This window comes from Notolepis coatsorum, assembly GCF_963971535.1.
Source record: "Notolepis coatsorum genome assembly, chromosome: 20".
NCBI lineage: Eukaryota > Metazoa > Chordata > Actinopteri > Aulopiformes > Paralepididae > Notolepis > Notolepis coatsorum.
Genome location: NC_140184.1, coordinates 54,955,773 through 54,972,599, shown reverse-complemented (window position 1 = coordinate 54,972,599; position 16,827 = coordinate 54,955,773). Strand labels below are relative to the sequence as shown.

General features: G+C 40.7%; 1 protein-coding gene across 1 annotated transcript in view; it reads left to right on the top strand.

Annotated features, from left to right (window-relative positions):
• The window catches only part of tent4b (terminal nucleotidyltransferase 4B), an 88,854-nt gene extending 73,549 nt beyond the window's left edge, over positions 1-15,305 (top strand). Inside the window, exons 8-12 of the mRNA XM_084337386.1 lie at positions 4,586-4,712; positions 7,537-7,640; positions 8,357-8,568; positions 12,178-12,324; positions 12,924-15,305. Coding sequence (XP_084193512.1) covers positions 4,586-4,712; positions 7,537-7,640; positions 8,357-8,568; positions 12,178-12,324; positions 12,924-13,082 — 749 coding nt within the window. The 3' untranslated portion in view covers positions 13,083-15,305. The remainder of the gene's footprint in view (positions 1-4,585; positions 4,713-7,536; positions 7,641-8,356; positions 8,569-12,177; positions 12,325-12,923) is intronic.
• The last annotated feature ends 1,522 nt before the right edge of the window (positions 15,306-16,827 follow it).

Here is a 16,827-nt window from a genome sequence, read left to right as displayed (position 1 = left end):
AAGTATTATTCTGTGTAATATATCTTTCTGGGTCAACGTGTTTTTGTTTTGTTAATATTGACATTTTCTAATAATAATAACTTATTTATATAGCACCTTTCATACATGGATTGCAGCTCAAAGTGCTTCACAGCTAATAGCATAAAATGAACATAGGCATAACATTAGCATACAGTTGACAGAATAAAAGCAATGCATAAAGTGCAGACATAAAAATAGGCATAAAATAAGTACAATAAGTACAGTGTTGCTCGAAAAAGAACAGCCAGTCCCTCAAACACCCTACACACCGGTGATAGTTATGGTACTCACCATTGTAATTGAGTTTAATTACTCTGTGTATTATCGAGTATAAATAAAGATTGAATGAATATCAATTCACCACATTTGCAACTACATTTTTGTGTTATTATTTAAAGCACGTCATGACCGAAATTATCAGTAAAATAACAATTTCTCACTTAAGATGTAGTTTGACCAACAGTCAACTTCTCTTAGAATTTTTCTTCCAACAAGGCAGCAGGCAATCATGGTAACCACTCTCCAAATATACCATGCTAGCCATAGATACACAACACACTCTGCAAACTTATAACAAATTGACCAGATCTTTATTTTTCAAAGGTAATAAATATGTAAAGACACATCAAATGCCAAAACAAACGCATACCTTTGACTCAGAATTGTCTGTTTTATAGAAATCTGTACAGCAGTAGTTTGTTTACTTATGATATTTAGACTAAATTAATGGAAGTGAATGAGGAGCCCGATATCTGGGAGGACTGGTGGAGTTGACGGTGGATGGCGGGGACAGCAGTGGTCAGTTACTAGTAGATGACTACATAGAGGTAAGACTGCTGAAACTTGCCAAGTTCTGCTAAGTGAAATATCCCTTAACACTTTGGCTGCCGGAAGACGTTTTTAGGCGTCCTTCCCCGCCATGCTCAAGTTGCCGAAGACGCCGTAACTCGTCTTTGATATCAATATTTCACAAATCTGTGATCGAAATCATATTTTCTTTCCGGAGCCCTGATGAGCTCCCATCAACTGTTTAACGGTTCGAGAGCGCCATCTGGTGGCAGATCGGCCAAGAGGGAGGGGCTCGCCAAACAGTAAGTGCTCATCCTATGTGCTCTGGGCACTCGCGATCGGTAGCCGGACTCCATCTCAACACACTGGATGATAAATCGCTCGCCCTAACTCAATAAACAACGTTATTTGGACGTATATAGTATTATACAACCTGAAAATGGTTCATCTGGATAAACATCCCATAATCGAAAACGGTCTACACCACGCTGATCGTCCAACGGCGCGAGGAAGATACGGTAAGATTCAGCGTTATTTTTGAACGTGTTCGATATAAACTGCTCTGATGAACATATGACCCACACTAGATGAATGATATAACGCTGCCCACGGAATTATAAACGATCCCCCGCCCATCCGGTCAACATCAGATGATACGTAGAAACTTCTAGAAGTACGTCCAATTGAAATTTTTTATATCGCGCCGATTGCCATCAAACTGTATTTCATCATCAATATAATGCATTTGGGGCTATAGATCACGTTCTGGAGAAAGCTGTAGAAAGAGATGAAAACATACTTATACATTAGACCATATTTTACTATGAATATGTGAATGAAAAAGTTTACGTTGCTACACAATGAACAATACATATAGGACTTTGAATGGGCCATAATAATGGCAATTTAGCAATAGAATTTAAAAAGTTATAGCCCTGCAAAGAAGGGGTACTTATCCATAGACAAATAGAGCTGGCAACCTATGGTATATCATGAATTTAGCCTTAGGCAATCAAAGTGTTAAATACAATATGTAAGGAAGGATGTGATGTGTCTACAGTTTCAACAGCCATGTTCATATTCAGCCTGTATTGTTATCGAGTCATCATACCATTTAATGTAATATCACACTTATAATGGGAACAGTTGTATTACCCGGCCAGCTCTAAAATATTGATCTCACTATAGCCACAAAATTGTCTGTTTAGGCTCTGGTTAGGGTTTTGCAGCTACATTATCATGATGTTTTCAAATTAGCTGGACATCTCTTTTTCATAAAATTGGTTGAAAGTTTGATTATTGTGGCGGTGTAAATTATATAAACCACAGAAGTGCAGCAATAGTGGTGAAATTGTGATCCTTGGTAAACTATGTTTAGGCAGGTGAAAAACAAATGGACAGACATAGCCATAAATGACCAACTAACAATATTGCCATCTGTAGATATGTTTGTAAACAATCTGTTATTGGTATAAATAATTGTCACATTGGTGCATTTGTTTGAACTCCTGTGTCTATGCAAATTATGTACTATAATGCGTATTAGGGATGCTCAATATTTTTTACCTATACCGATATTGTCCAACTCTTAAGGCGCTCCCATAGTCCAGCAGACTGTACACAGAGCAGACTCCGCGGAGGTCCGCGCGGACTCTTTGAGCCTTCATAGTCGAGCGGACCTCCGTGGACCAATTTCCTAGATGTCACGCGCCAGTTTACACAATTGTCCCCACGCTGTTCAACTTGTCATGTCGTCGTCATCCGATATCAAAATAAAGAGTATGTTATCTCCGTTTCCAATATTTCGATAATAAAACGGGCAGTTTTGCGCACTTGAATAACAGGTATATAGGCAGCGATGTACCGTATAGGCTTGAGGTGGACAGCGCGTGGTGCTGAAAAGACACGCATTGCATGAAATAAAAGCACCAGTTTTATTTCAAAATATAACCAAGTCAGCGGCGCGGATGTCCGCGCGTCAGAAAATTGGAGCTTCGCACCTGTGGGTCTGCTGTCCGCTGAGATCAAAGCTCAAGAGTCCGCGCGGACCTCCGCGGAGTCTGCTCTGTGTACAGTCTGCTGGACTATGGGAGTGCCTTAAATTTCCGATACCGATATCAACCGATACCGATATATGCAGGGTTCCCCCCCCCCCCAAAACAGAATAATTTCAGGTAATTAACATTACATATCTCTTGTTGTGGAATTAACACAACATTATGCATACTTTTGACAATAAATAAAATCAGAATTTGTTCTTACTTGCTTGCCTGGGTAAATAAAGGTTATAAAAATGAAGAAAAAAAATATATATTGTTTTTGAAAACCGATACCGATATTTTCCGATATCACATTTTAATGCCAATATCGGACATCCCCAGTATGTATGCAAATTATGTATAATAATACACTGTGAACAGCAGTTATTCACATCCCATGCATCTGCGTTGCTGAAATGCTACTCAAACAATTAGTCCAGGGTTGGCAGGACTGGCAGTTTCTTTTCAGTTTAGGGAGTGTTACATTGACGTGATATTGCTCTTTGGTACAACCGTGTGTAACAGTCACAAATGTGCCTACTACATTTTTGTGTTATTATTTAGTTGCAGTGCCATGTTTTGGTCACTAAGTGGCGCTCCTTGTTTTGTACTTGATTTAGCAACAGGTTTCATTTGAGCGAGTGACTCACTTCACTTCCTGTCTACCTGCCGCCTGGCACAACGTTAACTTAGATAGATAGATAGATAGATAGATAGATAGATAGATAGATAGATAGATAGATAGATAGATAGATAGATAGATAGATAGATAGATAGATACTTTATTAATCCCCTTGGGGAAAGTATCTCGCAGCTCACAACAGTATACAGACATTGACCGTTCCCATACAGTTATTACACGTTATGTCTGCATCATGAATTAAAATAAGTACATGATAAAATTCAATTAAATCATACCCATCAATATGAAAAGGAGCGTGATTAGATAAAAGCAGGTGTAAAAAAAAAAACAGGTGTAAAAACAGGTGTGTGGGTCAGAGGTCAGGTCCCCCGCACTATAATACGCTGTTGTACAGTCTGATGGCTGTGGGGACAAAGGACCTCCTGTGCCGCTCAGTCCGTGAGTGCAGGGAGATGAGCCGTCCGCTGCGTCTTCTCTAGTAACGATGTGTGGTTAGTGTCTGTAAATGTATATGTCGATCTACATATATATTGAGACAATATAGAGCCGTATGACCAGTCATTTAATGCTAATACGTTACCTTTATTTATTTATATGTATATTAATTTAATATTTAAATATTAAATCCCACACAAGTTTTTTGTATGCCTGTACGGGTGGCAAACAGTAGCTGCCCCTTGTGTTATCCCTGCTGTTTCTGTTCTCAGTTGTCATTTTGGGCCTTTTTTCAGGCCCCCTTTTAAGCTTAATTGAAAACAGGCTAAATACATCTTGAAAAGGCCAAAACACAAATCATGTTATACCATTGTGTTTGGAGTACACGCAACAGAAGAAAGCAGACGTAGAATGACTTGGTGTAACTGACGCTCCGGGTTTGCAGGTTTTCTTGTGTGATCCTCTTGTTGGGGGGGGTGGAATGAAAAAAGGTACAATAATGTCACGGCCTGTACAAACTGCACTGGTGTGCAGTGTCACTTGAAAGGTGATGACATGTGGACGGCTGTAAGGACTGAAACGTGGGAAGTGTGTTGAATTTGTCAAGCGGTCTGTCTGGCAGCGTCTGGATCATCTGTTGCCTCTTGTGTCTCTTCAGACAACGACGTGGGCCGCAGCTCCTACGGCGCCATGCAGGTGAAGCAGGCATTCGACTACGCCTACGTGGTGCTCAGCCACGCCGTGTCGCCCATCGCCAAATACTACCCCAATAACGAGACGGAGAGGTGAGGAGCTCAGCTTTAGTCCACCTGCAACACCAACTGTGTGACTAACTACTTCATTACATTACAATTTTAATTAGATTCAAATGTATTGTCATTATACAGCACAAGTACAGTACAATGAAAATAGGTTTCGCATCCAACCAGAGTGCAAATGTAACGGTAAAGTGGAATAGTAACATACAATGTACAGGTGATTAAACTGGGTATAAAATATATAAATTTGTACTACTGGGTGTAATACCAATATGTACAGTGATGCAGGTATAAAGACAGTATGGTCGTAGTCATACTGGCCAGCAGCGTAAGCGCTGTTCATTTAGTCCACTATTTAAATTTTAGTCTTAGTCATGTGTCAAATGCTCCTTTTTCGTTTTCATTATATTTAGTCACCTTCATTTATTTTCCGTTTAGTCAACTACAGGTCTGAGCATTTTAGACGTAGTCAGTTTTAGTCTCGATTTTGTCTTTTCTGTTTGTCTAGATTTAGTTGCAGAAAACTGATGAAATTTGTCTAGTTTTCATTAATGAAAAAGAAAAGGCATTTTATTCTCTCATAATGCAATTCTATGTACCGCTACAGTCAGTCAAATTCACATTCATTTCTATTGGGATCATAGATTCATGTAGACGCCCCTCTCCCCCCATAACGTAATGAGTTAAAGATGTAAACCCTCACCAGTCTTAAAATAACAAAAAGGTCAAGTGAACCGAACGTTTCCACAGCCCATGTCAAGCAGACATGACCCCTGGTTGTACAAAAAAATATACATATAGAGCATAGAAGTGCTCCACATATATACACCATAAGCCATAATCAAACCACTCATTTATTATATGGTAATTTGTTACGTGTTGGGTGTCGACACACTGCCTGGCACAAGCTATAATTGTTATCCACCCAAGGGCCGTCTACTATTAACCAACCTAAAACATGTCAGCCATTGTAGCTTGCATGTCAAAAACACTAGGCTAACGGGCGAGCTCAACAACCTAGCTCAAAATAACCTGCTAGCCTAAAATACGTACTTGGGGGCGAACAAAGCTCAGCTAGCTTATTGCAATACAGTTTTCCAACCACATGCATGGTGCACCTAGCTCAACCGAACAGTCTGATGGTCACAAATGGAGGAACTCAGCCGACCATAGTTTCGGTTATCCTTCAACCATGAACTATTGTAATTGAAATTTTGTTGGCTTATAGATAAGGGATATGTAGAGTTGTAGATATAGTATCTACAGGTAAAAGGATTATGTTCAGGTATGTACAGACAGTAGGGGTGTAACGGTACGCGGATACGTACTGTACCGCCTCAATGTGGACCTCCGGTACAGTACGGGCTGTGCACCGTACGATTGCAACGGTGCGGAACCTTTTTTTGCTGAACTTAAATCCCCCCGGCCCCACGTAATTTATCAACAACACTGCGGTCTGCTGTGAGCATTATAAAACAAACGTGTGTTTAACCGACCGTGAATTAAAGTGTCAATGCTGTTTGTCATTTTAACAGCAGATACTTTCTTAAATGCCACATTGTCCCGACAGAGCGGTGTTGACGGGGAGCTCTGATGGGTTCGCTTGGTGGTGTTATTAGCATTGAACAGCTAACCTAAAGGTTTAGCCATAACGTTACCGTGGCTAAAGTTGGGGCTATTCATAATCCAGCAATAATGGCTGCAGACCTGCAAGCAAAGTACAGCAAGTTGGCAAAGGTGTATTCCAACGTAAATCACATTTTCACCAGTAACGTTAGTCTTTCCATCTCACGGTAGCTCATGCTAGCTAACCTAGCTCACGTTAGCGTCGTCACTGAACCACCTCGCGTACACAATTAATGACATGTTGCGGACAGCCATATCGGTGACAATGTTTAGCTTTTAGTGCCAAATGATAAGAGTCTGAGGCGGAGTCTCAAAAGAGAATGTTGAATATTTATTGTGCAAAAATCACAACAGATCCTCTGCACTTCAACGGAGCCTTCTGGAAGCAAGTGCAGCAACGAATAATGTCCGTGTGGATCATTGGAGTAGGGTATATCTGCAGTGCTGCAGCCCCATACTACTCATTGATTAATGATACTAATACAAATCTATACAATCACCTGTTGTTGATTAAATACCATTACTTTCTAGTTATTACTATAAAAAAAAACAGTATATATAAAACAGTAGCTGTATAAATAAAAAATTATAATTTATATAATTTATTTTTAATTTTAATTTTTTTTAATGTATGCACTGGTATCGCCCCTGGTACCCCCCCTGGTACCCCCCCCCCCCCCCCCCCCCCACTGTACCGAAAAAATACCGAACCGTGACTTCAAAACCGAGGTACATACCAAACCGTGGATTTTGTGTACCGTTACACCCCTAACAGACAGATATGGGGATAATATATGTATACGGTAAGAATACATATACTGCGTTTACAGTATACAGCGTTATTGTACGTGCTATCATACAGAGTTATATGGGTTTAAACAATGCTATACTTTCAGTACAAATTATATATGAATGGCATACATCCACCTAAGTGCACACAATGTCTTGTCTTTAATTATGAAAGTATATAATACTTGAATTTTCTGTTTTTTAGATGAGACTATTTTAAAGCATCACTAAGTGATCTACAAATGTAAAGGCATCTAATTGGTTGTTCATCTCAAGGATTTAAACTATATGCATAATCCCTCAAACAAGTCCGTCTTTATACTTGGAATATTCATCTTGATGTGGCTGAGTTATCACCATGACTGTCCTTGCTCTGAAAGTTATATTGTCTAAATATTGTTCTAATGGATATTTTTCTCCCAATGCCCCACCACAGCATACTTGGCCGAATAATCCGAGTGACCCAGGAGGTGGATGAATACAGGGAATGGATCAGTAAACAGTGGGGACCCCAGTCCCAGAACGACCCTGCACTCAACGGTACGTTTCTCCAACGACTTAGGTTGGGTTCAGATTATCCAAAATCTAGGGAACCTCTGGGGAAAGTATGTATTAAAAAGAAAAAAATTATAATATAAATATATATACTGTATATCGTTATTCAGTCCCAATACATTATCTTTTTTTTGTAGTTGAGAAATTGTAGTCTAATTCTGGAACACTTAAATCCTTCCTTTCCTCTTCTCTAGCAAAAGTGTGGTAAGAGGAATGGCAAAGGTCATGTGTCTTATGAAAAAGTCCCTTCTGGGCGTTCAGGAGGGTGCTGCTGTCCAGTTTTAGTTGGTTTACACTGTATGTTCCAAATTCAGTGGGTAGGGGTGTTAAGAATTGTCAGACATATTGGAAGATCAGAAGATGAATCCCATGAAAACTATTCCTCAACATTTAATGTACTTAAGAGTCTTTAGTTTTGTTGTTCTAGTAAAAAGACCGTATTAAGACTTTAGTTTTTATAAAAATAAGAGCTCAGTTTGAAGTCTTTTTAGTTTTGTTCTCGTAAAAAGTCAACAGTTTTGAGAGGCTCGACATCCCGCTTGATGAGGGTGAAAAAGTTTAAATATTGCAACTCCTTACACCGTTGAAACAAACGCTGAAAATTAAGAATAGTTCCAGTTTGGCGCAATCTACAGGCGCAATGCAAATGCACCATTTTAGATGAGTCAAATCTGTCATTTGTCCCTCTGCTCTTACCGTAGGAAATGACGTCACCCTGTTGGTGGAGCCCCAGCAGCTGGACGAATGCAACAACAATGTTCCAGGGGACGACGTGGTGGTGGTGCTGCCACCCACTCCTCGCAGCAAAACCTCCTCCAACTCCTCCTCTCCATCCCCCTCCTTGTGCTCCTCTCCCTCCTCCTCCCCGCTGTCGCCGTGCTCCTCTTCCACAGCCTCCAGCTCCAGTGACGCGGTCAGTCCTGCAAACACACAAACTGCATTGTTCACTGATTTGACTAGAACAGTAAAAATTAGGGGTGTAACGATCTCGGTACAGCATCGAAGATTTTATTATTATTATTTTTACATTGAATACAGTGTCGGAATTTAAAACCGCATCGACGACTGTCCTTCTCTCGGTCTCTTCCCATGGTCTCTAATTTTTCTCCTGCACCATATGAGCATAGAGTGGGAGGGGGAGGGTAAGCACACTTGCACACACACACACACATTGTCTCTCTCGCTTTTTCTCTTAGACTAAGAGAAGAAAGCACGGAAAAAGCACAACTACATTTTAAAAGAACACAGCAACATTATAAGCAATGCGCTTACCATCTTCTCCAGAGTCAGACAACAAGATGGATACATTCAGTAGAAAGCTGTCCGGCTGCAAGCTAGCCTTGGACAGTATGAAGTGCCACAGGGACCAGAACGGGGATAGTGCTTCTAGGCTAAGTGTGAAATGTAGCTAACTTCACAAGGATATGAGGGTACATATCATCTTGGGATATGAGGGTACATATCACCTTGGGATATGAGGGTACATATCACCTCGGGATATGAGGGTACATATCACCTTGGGATATGAGGGTACATATCATCTTGGGATATGAGGGTACATATCATCTTGGGATATGAGGGTACTTATCATCTTGGGATATGAGGGTACATATCATCTTGGGATATGAGGGTACATATCACCTTGGGATATGAGGGTACTTATCATCTTGGGATATGAGGGTACATATCACCTTGGGATATGAGGGTACTTATCATCTTGGGATATGAGGGTACATATCACCTTGGGATATGAGGGTACTTATCATCTTGGGATATGAGGGTACTTATCATCTTGGGATATGAGGGTACTTATCATCTTGGGATATGAGGGTACTTATCATCTTGGGATATGAGGGTACTTATCATCTTGGGATATGAGGGTACTTATCATCTTGGGATATGAGGGTACATATCACCTTGGGATATGCGGGTACATATCATCTTGGGATATGAGGGTACTTATCATCTTGGAATATGACTGTACATATCGCCTTGGACCTGATCAAAAACAAGGACTTTTTAGGCACCTTCAATAGCTCCATCCTGGTCACCCGACCGGCCATAAAGTAAGCCTCGATACTATTTAACACTTTCAGAGGCTTCCCTGTGAAATATGACTGCCAGTTGGTCAAAGTTGGTTGTGTTATGCTATGTCAGGCAGATTGCCTGTCTGTCAGTTCTGTATTTTCTGAAGCATGGTTGAGAGCAAATTATAAGAATACTGCACTCTGTTCATTGTCCAGATGCTCCTGTTTCTATGTATGAACTAGGACCGATCTAGAAAGCTCTATGTATGAAGTAGGACCGCTCTAGAAAACTCTATGAACTAGGACTGCTCTCGAAAGCTATGTATGAACTAGGACCACTCATTTGTCAAAACATCCCCACAGTAGTATTCCTCTTGCTTTCATTTAACCACAACAAAGCTGAAATGATATCCCTAGGGAAATAAAAAAGTCCAAGTGTAAGTAAGGGATGTCACTGAATGTGTGGGCCTTTAAAATGTTTGAGGTTTAAATTCTGGTTCAGCCCTGTTTGCAATACAATTGAGAGCTAATTATAAGAATGCAATCCAATAATCAAATGTTCTGCAATATATGATGTATTTTGTTCATTGTCCAAATGTTCTTGTCTCTAGAATGTGCTACATATACACTAGGACAGCTCTAGAAGCTATATGTATGAACTAGGACCGCTCTATAAAGCTATATGTATGAAGTAGGACCGCTCCAGAAAGCTCTATGTATGAAGTAGGACAACTCTAGAATGTTCTACTGTGTACTATGGCCGCTAATTTGGCAAAAACATCCCCACAGTAGTATTCCTATATGTTGACTTGCATGCATCACGCTCTGCTTTTTGCTGTCCAGCATGGCTGAGTAAACTATGTGTCCCGTGACTGCAAGTCCTCTATTGCGATTCCATACTGTGATTTATTGCAATGCTGCTTTCATTTAACCACAGTAAATTTTTTATGATTTTCCCAAGTATAATTAAGAGTATGAATGAGTCACTGAATTTGTGGATCTCTAAAAAATTTGTGAGCTCTTAACCCAAATGAGGTTTAAATTCTGTCTCACCCCCATTTGTAATACAAGATTATAAACCTAATTTGTGTGTAATAGTTGACAGACCTTCTAATGCCTCCATAAAGCCAGTGATCCATTCATTGTTTAGCAGTGGCTTGCTTTTTAGATATTGACTGAACTGTCCTGGGGCACAGGAATAATATATGAAAAATCTTAAATGGGTGGCATTCCCATTTTAAACCTATACCTACTAAATCAGGGGTTCTCAAACGTTTTTATACCACGACCCCATTTTATTTAGGATTTTTTTTTGGAGACCCCACACGTAACACATTGAGTGCCACGCCCCTTTGACCATATATGGGCCAGCACTGAAGTCAATGGGAGGTCGGGGAAATTTGCGAAGGCTTAAACTAGGGCTGCAACGATTAGTCGACATAATCGCTAAATGCATTATATTGATGATGAAATACAGTTTGGTAGCGATCGGCGCGAGTTGAAAAATTTCAACTGGACGTACTTCTAGAATGATCTACGTATGATCTGATGATGGGCGGGGGATCGTTTATAATTCCGTGGGCAGCGTTAGATGATTCATCCAGAGTGGGTCATATGTTCATCATAGCAGTTTATATGGAATAGGTTAGAAAATAACGCTGAATCTTACCGTATGTTCCTCGCACCGTTGGACGATCAGCGTGGAGTAGACCGTTTTCGATTATGGGATGTTGATCCTGATGAACCATTTCCAGGTTGTATAATACTATATACGTCCAAATAACGTTGTTTATTGAGTTAGGGCGAGCGATTGATCATCCAGTGTGTTGAGATGGAGTCCGGCTACCGATCGCGAGTGCCCGGAGCACATATGGATGGGCACTTCCTGTTTGGCGCGCCCCTCCCTCTTGGCCGATCTGCTCTCGAACCGTTAGACAGTTGAGTGGAGCTCACCAGTACATCTCAGGGCTCCAGAAAGGAAATATGATTTCGATGACAGATTTTTGAAATATTGACATCAAAGACGAGTTACGGCGTCTTCGGCAGAATGAGCATGGCTAGGAATGACGTCTAAACTCGTCATCGGCGATTAAAGTGTTAAATGAAAAACAATATTGTTTTTAATACAAATAGACCTCCTGTTCACTGTAAAGTGCCACGTTTTGATATTGAGCTTTAAACTTTTAAGTAAATGTTGTTGTTTTTGGAACACGCAACCTAAAACCCCTTCCTCTCCCAAACCGTTCCTACAATTGATTTATGTTGCATGATGATCATGAATACATTTATTATGTATTGTGTTTTTTATGTTTAAATATCAACATTATCTGTCCATCCTCAGTAAATTTACTATCAATATAATATACTCGTCTGACTTCATCTGGTCTTTCCAAACGCACACACAGAAAGGGAGAATTAGATAATGACCTAGATAATGATGTGACTGTGACTGTGTTGTGATTAAGTTATCAATTATTCATGCCTGTTCTCTCCAGGATTCTGATGGCACCCCGTGTAAGACGGCCAAGCAGCAGTCTGGTCGTGGCTCCAGCATCCACAGAGAAAGTTTGGGTGCCGTCACCAATCACAGATCACAGAGCCACTCCACCAGCACGCCGCCTGCCAACAACAAGGGAGGCAAGGTAGGCTCCGTGATGACCTATTACCGCTCTTCTGAAAACCTGGGGGGGGGGGCAAGGCAAAGCAAAGTCAGAGGTCAGCTGATATAGCAAATAGCAATCCAGTCCAAACTCATATTTTCACAAAGGTAATAACGTTACATGTTTGTTGTCCAGCAGAGTGTAGATCATGATGTTTCACATCTGGGCTAAATGCAGTAATTTCAGGGAAACAAACCAAGCTGGAACAGGGCTTTCTAAGCTAATACTGACACTAAAAATAGAAGACAAACATAACCTATCAGCGATGTATAGTTATCTATTTGTAGATACTATATCTATACATATCCCTTAGCTACTTTACTAGTTACTGTTTTTATACCTGTATCACTGTACATATTAATATTACAATTCTGTACATACATCTGATTAGCACTACACCCTGTAGTACTAATTTATATATTTTTTTCCCAGTTGAATCACCTGTACATTGTGTATTACTATCGCTTTACTGTTACATTTGGATGCCAAACTTATTTTCATTATACTGTACTTGTGCTGTATAATGACCATACGTTTGAATGTAATCTAACCATGTGTCTGTATACACCCCTCCCCCCTAGGCTAGATTGTCTCGTTCCCACAACAAGAACACCCACCATGGCCAGCAGAGCTCCTCTTCCAACAGCAAAAGCCACCAGAGTAACAAGCCTCACCACCAGGGCAATGGCAAAAAGAGGAAAAATCAACGAGACGCCGCGCATGAAGACCTGTGTAGATAGGAGCACCTGCCCCCCCCTCCCAACCTGTCTGCTACTGACTAACTGACTGACGGACCCCAGCCTTGGGAGGTTGTTAGTAGTATTAAGGATCTTCCTCTTTTCTCTCTCACACTTCCACTTTGTTTTGGAGGGGACACACACAATGTTTTATAGCAGAAAAAGAACAAAAAATGTACTATAGGAAATGGGGCTTAAGTTCTTGGACCTGAAAACATGAAGGATTTTTGCTCATTCACTTCACATCGACTCCCGTTACCGGAGCGTTTTCCCCCCACAGCCAGCGCCTCTACACATCTGCCTCTGGCGCCCCCTGGTGCACAGGAGGAGACAGGACAGGTGTCTGGAAAGTACTACGGAGCAATACCTGGAACTTGCTGGGCTACACATTTCAGTGAAGAACATACACATTTAAATGTACCGTAGAAAAAAAAAAGAAAAAAAATGTGAGAAATGAAAAAAATTGCAAAAATGTTATGTTGAGAACAAACACAAACAAAAATAAACACATGTACACAGATTTTTAAAAGATGGTAAACCTTAAAAATGCAATCCGTAAGAGTGTGGGACATAACTTATGCATGAGATTTTTTTTTTTTTTAATGGGTGGTATTTTTTTTGTTATGTCTAAACAGATTATACAAAGATTTGTACAAGAAAAGGACAAATGAGCAAAAAAAAACTTGGAGAAAAAAAAAATGATCATGAAAAGGAATTGTTTCATATTACTTTTTACAGGATATACCCATTCAAAGTATCACATGTAGATGTGCACATCTCCCCTCCCACCCCCACATTTTTGGCAAAGCCAAGAGCGGGTTTGGGTTCCATTGCCAACAGAAATCATCAGCATAATATTTCTATTCCTAGCTGCTCTCTCTCTGTGAGTGTGTTTATAATTGACCGTATTCACACAGTGGCTATTTTGCTCTTGCTTGGGTCGGGATCCCAACCTGAGCGTGACATAGGAGCAAAATGGCTCATGTGTGAATATGGTCAATATTAGCATTTTGGCCTTTGTCAGGTAATGGGTGTATACATGCATACACACACACACACACACACACACACACACACACACACACACACACACACACATGCACAGTCCAGTAGATGAATGGCTGGAAACTGCTCTCTTTACACAGTTATTATAGCACAGCCACAGCAGTTTAAAGGCTTTAAGACTTCAGGCTCTAATCAGTGGGCGAGGTGATGGTTTTAGAAAATCCCTACACTAGAAAATGTGTGAAACGATCCAGCTGTGGGTGGTAAATCTGTTCCCTTGGTAATTTACAGATTTACAGAATCATTTGTATTTGTTAAATGTATTTATTTTTTTATTAATTATATGAACATAGTATGAATATGATATGTATTAACATTAGAGCCCACATCCTTGTTTGGATAGGGTTGAGATATTTTGGGTGGGTGGGTTACAATTGATCAGGTACAGTATAATGTCGCTGTTCTGTTATTTCATTGCCTTTTTTTCAGTGCTAGTTGAGTGACCAAGTTACTTTGGAAAGAAAAAAAGTTGAGAGACCATTTTACAAGTCATACAGTGAAATGTTTTAATATGTGGCTGGTCTACTTACTTTAAAAGGGAGCGGAGTTTTTTTTTTTTTTTTTTTGGGGGGGGCGGGGGCGACATGTATTGGAAACGAACTCCTCTTTGGTGTCAAACCCCTCATTGCAGTTCAGCAACTAACCTATAGATGGTGTCATCGCTCAAGTCTTGAGTCTTCATGAAGTTGGCACCTGTATACTGCATTTGGACATTTGGACCGGCATCATTATTCTACTATACTGCCCGCTTCTCATAATGGAGCGACCACTTCTACATAGGGAAGCTGTGAGTGTTGCTCGCTTGAAGGGGCTAATCGCCAAAATCAACTCTTATTACCTGAAAACATCCTAAACGGAACTGTTCCTAATACAATAGGCAGTACTAATTACCACCCTACTGTACCTACTTTTCACAATTATTCTAACTGTACTGTTACTATTACTACTCCTACTCCAGCCAGTGAATTACAACATGTACCACCATCAGTGTGTGCAGTATAGGCTACTCACTCGCCTCTACAGCCTCAAACTGTTACTAGTTGTAAACAGGAGCGCCTTGTACTTGTGTTTAGACGGCATACCTTTGTGGAATTAATGCACTACAAATATTGATGTTGAATGAATGAGTGAGTATTGTCCTCCATAATTCTTTTTTTGGGGGGGGGGGGGGGGGCTAAATGCAGTATATAAGTGCTGGTCTGAAGGCAACAGCCAGGGGAACAGGTGAATATGTCAACGGTGCCATCAGAATGTGTCCATCTCCATATTGCGGGTACTTCAAAACTGAGCTGTACTCATCTGAATTGTTGTTTCTATGCAGCTATTACAATTCATGCAATAAAAACAATACAATTACACCTACTCGTTGAAACCCTCTTATTTTACAGCGATGTTCAGAATTACAGTGCTGCATTTCTTAACCAGAAGAGACGATGATGCGGATGATTTCTCGAGCCAGTTCATATATTTGTGTATGACTATAATTAATTGGGTTACAAAGTGTGCGCGTGTGAGATAAAAGTCAGACCATTAGGTTGTGCCTCGGCTTTACACTGGGCAAGCATGCCATGCGTTTCAATGACTTATGATGCCAGGGAATTGAGGCATAATGGTGAACAGTTTGGATTTCCATAAGCATGTTTGGTTGATGAAGAATCTTTCCGCGTTCTAAATCGTGAACACGTGGTTGAACTAAAAATCCAAAGAAACAGACTAAGAAATGACGTAAACACCATGATCAGAACCGCAAAAAGAAATTTCATCAACGACAAAACTGAGGAAAACAAAAACAAACCCCGCGAACTTTGGAAATTACTCAATAATCAACTAGGCTGCAGTAAAAAACTTAAAACCAGATTCTCAAACATAAACAAAGACGGACAACACGCTCATCACAGACAAGCTGGATGTAGCCAATTACTTAAACATCTTCTTCACAAACATAGCCACAACACTGGTAAACAAACTACCCTCCCACTCAGGGCATTATGGGGTAGAACACATAGTAGCATACTACAAAAACCTAGGGGTCCACAAAGACGACTTCAAACTTGAAATGGTAACAACCGATGAGGTACTCAAAAAATTGAGCGCCCTCCAACCTAACAAGGCCACTGGCCATGACAACATCCCCTCCAAATTCCTCAGAGACGCAGCAGCCGCCATCACCCCAGTCATCACACACATAATAAACCTCTCTATAAAACAGGGGCACGTCCCCAAGGACTTCAAAATTGCGAGAGTGACCCCTCTGCACAAAAAGGGCAGCAAATTAGACCCAGGCAACTACCGCCCTGTTTCTATTCTTACCTCCATCTCGAAAGTCATGGAGAAAATAGTCTACGAACGGTTCGAAAAGTACCTGGCGGAAAAAAATCTAATCTACGAATTCCAATCTGGCTTCAGAACGTCCCACTCCACTGACACATGCCTCCTCTATTTGAACGACCACATCAAACAAGAGGTGGACGCAGGCAAATACTGCGGCATGGTCATGCTGGACCTACAAAAGGCCTTCGACACTGTCAATCACTCCATTCTAATGGACAAGCTAAAGGCAATTGGTTTTGATAGCTTATCAGTGAGCTGGATGCAATCCTACCTGGAGGGGAGAGAACAGATGGTAGAGGTAAACGGTACTCTATCCCCCCCTGTGGTGTTCCACAAGGAAGCATACTAGGAC